Genomic DNA, 3,065 nt, shown 5'->3' with positions numbered 1-3,065 from the left:
CCTCTTCCAAGAGTTTACGGGAAAGACACATAAAGATATGCTAAGTTATACAATTGCAAATACTAAACACTAAAGTTCATAATAGCAAAATATTGGAAATTAGTTACAAATGTCTTTTAATAGAGAACTGGTTACATAAATGACTGGTACAATAAAACACCATAAACAGCTTTATGTACGGATATGGAAGGGGTTCTAAGATACTTTGTTAAGAAGAAAAAAAGAAAGGGAGAAAACTGTACTTGAACAATGATAAAAAAAGAAAAAAGAATTAAGAACAGCATGCATATTTTGCTACCATTTGTGTAATGAACTATATAAATGTGTCTTTCTGGATAGAAATAATAGCTAATTTTATCAAGCAATATGTGGCCCATCACTATTCTAAGTGCTGTATCTGCATGCACACGAATCCATCTAACCTTCATGGCAGCCCCATGACACTGGGGCTGTTACCACAACCTCCGTGTTACAGACAAGTAAATTCGGGTCCAGGGGGGTTGAGTGATACTGGGGGCGGGGGAGGGCCGGGGAGAGGCAGGCCTGGCGGGACACAGGAAGAGAAGGGAGGCTGTTTGCCGCATCCCTTGTGCACGGTGACCCCATGAACGCACCGTCTATCATTTAAAAAGAATGAAAAGAACGTGCCTGCTGTGAAGGTTGCTGCGTTATACTCACTCCGAGGTGTCCGTCTGCGGGTGTGGAGCGGCAGGAGGACCCTGCACCGGGAAACAGAGCCTCCGTGGCCCAGCCGATCAGGAAACAGAGCAGGGTCAGGTCGGGCCCTGCTGCCATCGTTTGTACATTAATAAAAACAAACAAACAAACAAACAAACCCTTGCAGGCAATGGTCAGGCGGCACTAAGTTCTGCCAGTGTTTCCTAACCCACCTGATGACCCAGCCACCTGGGAAACTTTAAAGTAGCTGCTCAAGCTCCTGCGAGCACACAGTCTGATGGAACAGACCTGGGTGCAGGCTGGGACCCGTATTTTTCAGAAGCCCCCACCCCAGGCCATTCTGATGGAAAAATCTGATTTAGGAACCCTGAACCACATGGTCTTTGGGGCTCCTCCCAGTTCTAAAACTCCACATCCCTTGATGTAGGTGCTGTGTCACGTCAGATCCCAGTAACCTATTCCTTCTCACGGTCTCCATTCCCCGTGCCTCCTGGTTTTCAGTCCTTCTAGCCCTTTCTAGAGGATGCCTTATGTCCAGGCTCATCTGAAAAAAAGGGAAGGAAACTGAAAGGGAGGGACTGTGTCCCTTGATCTAGATCTCCATGACGACCGCCACCCTCCACCTCCCACTTCCAGAGGGCGGGGCCCACAGGCCCCAGAGTTGCTATTCCCATGCCAAGGGATGACGAGGTGCCGAAGCCCAGGTGGGGACAGGAAACTTGGCTCATCTCAGAGTTCACACACGGACCCGAATCCTCTGTGGATTCTAGTCTTCCAGTGGCATCTTATTCACCAGATGATATTCTGGCTATTTTATACGCTTATCTCTCATTCTGCCCGATGGTCTTTTAAAAAGTGCACATCCTGACTTCAACGCGGTTTTGGAGGTTCAGTGACCATCCTTCCTCTTTCCTTCCCTCCTTTCCCTTCCTTCCTATCTTTCCTCCCTCCCTCCCTCCCTCTCTCCCTGCTCCTGCATCTCCTCCTCTGTCTCCTCCTTCCCCTCCTATCCAGGAAAGGCCTGGGGCCAGGGTGTCTCAGGTTCCGACCACTGGCTCTTCCAGCCCATTTCGAGAGACACGTGTGTGTTCTCGGCTCACCGCACAGCCCAGAGAAACGTGTTTCCTCTGCCTCTTGCAGGTTTATGGTGAGTCTCTGCATTGCACAGGGCAGTTATTACTCATGATTGATGGTTACTGACCAAGCCCAAGCAAACGTGCGGCACCCTCCGCATACCACACACACACACACACACACACACACACACACCTGGTGCTAGGATGAAGATGCCATTCCCAGCTGGGAGGAGCCACCTGGCCAGACCTCCTCAGCAGCCTCTGCTGGTGGCGGAAAGGCCCAGGGCATCTAGCTTTCACCAGTCCGGTCTTCCAGGATGAGCATCCGGACAAGAGTGGGCTGCCCACTTGCCACCAGAGAAGACTCGGAAGAGGCGTGCCCAGGCCAGAGCGAGGGTTTGCCTCGGCCTCCTCCCTCCTCTCTCCGGCCTGGGCTAATGATGGCCGGCCCCTGTTTGACCATGATGACAGGTCTTCCCAAAGATGTATTTTTACCCTCTGGACAAATAGCAGTTGGGACGAGTGGGGCTTTTTTTATGAGTTGAGGTACTCCGAGCTGGAAAATAAACAGGCAGCTAATGAGACGCTCTCGTGGAAACTGGCATAAATAATAACAACAGAAAACACACACATCTGACCCTTGGGCCAACACCCTTGGGCAGGGGATATAAAAGCTGCCGTCCAGCGAGTGCCGGCCAGACTTGGGGAACTCCGGCCGCACTCCTGACCTGCGCCCTGACCAGCCGGGATCATGGGGTGCTGCCCCGGGGACTGCTTCGGCTGCTGCCCTCAAGAGGAAAATTGCTGTGAAATGTGCTGCTGTCAGCCCTCCTGCTGTGGCTGCTGCGGGTCCTGCTGCGGATCTTGCTGTGGTTGCGGAGGCTCAGGCTGCGGAGGCTCGGGCTGCGGAGGCGGAGGCGGCTGCTGCGGGTCTTCCTGCTGCGGCGGATCTGGCTGCGGGGGAGGTGGCTGCGGGGGCGGTTGCTGCGGGAGCTGCTGCGGATCCGGTTGCTGCGGCTCCACTGGGTGCTGCGGCCCTGTTTGCTGCCAGCCCACCCCTGTCTGCGACACGAAATGAGGACCTCTCCCTCCTGCCTCGCGAGGGGGTCTCCGGGAAAGCTGCCACCTGCTCCAGGTGGAGACCCGGGGTCTCCAGGACCTTTCAAGGCTGTGTCCTGTCTCCCGTTTTATTTGTAGAGGAGGCTTGTTCTCCTACGCACGCCCTGGCGTTTCAAGGCCCTGAGAACAAAAGCCATACGCTGGTGAGGAATTAAAGCCAGGTGCCACCCAAAGCGATCCTCGAAGCTGGAA

At 53.4% G+C, this 3,065-nt stretch overlaps 1 protein-coding gene across 1 annotated transcript; it reads left to right on the top strand.

Annotated features, from left to right (window-relative positions):
* The first annotated feature begins 2,505 nt into the window (after positions 1-2,505).
* LOC114502401 (keratin-associated protein 17-1) lies at positions 2,506-2,832 on the top strand. The gene has a single exon (XM_028519294.1). It carries the CDS (start codon positions 2,506-2,508, stop codon positions 2,830-2,832), a length of 327 nt encoding a protein of 108 aa, XP_028375095.1.
* Positions 2,833-3,065: the final 233 nt, after the last annotated feature.

Source organism: Phyllostomus discolor, chromosome 8 (assembly GCF_004126475.2).
Source record: "Phyllostomus discolor isolate MPI-MPIP mPhyDis1 chromosome 8, mPhyDis1.pri.v3, whole genome shotgun sequence".
In the NCBI taxonomy this organism is placed as follows: domain Eukaryota; kingdom Metazoa; phylum Chordata; class Mammalia; order Chiroptera; family Phyllostomidae; genus Phyllostomus; species Phyllostomus discolor.
The sequence above is the reverse complement of the archived record's forward strand: the minus strand, read 5'-3'. Positions and strand labels throughout refer to the sequence as shown.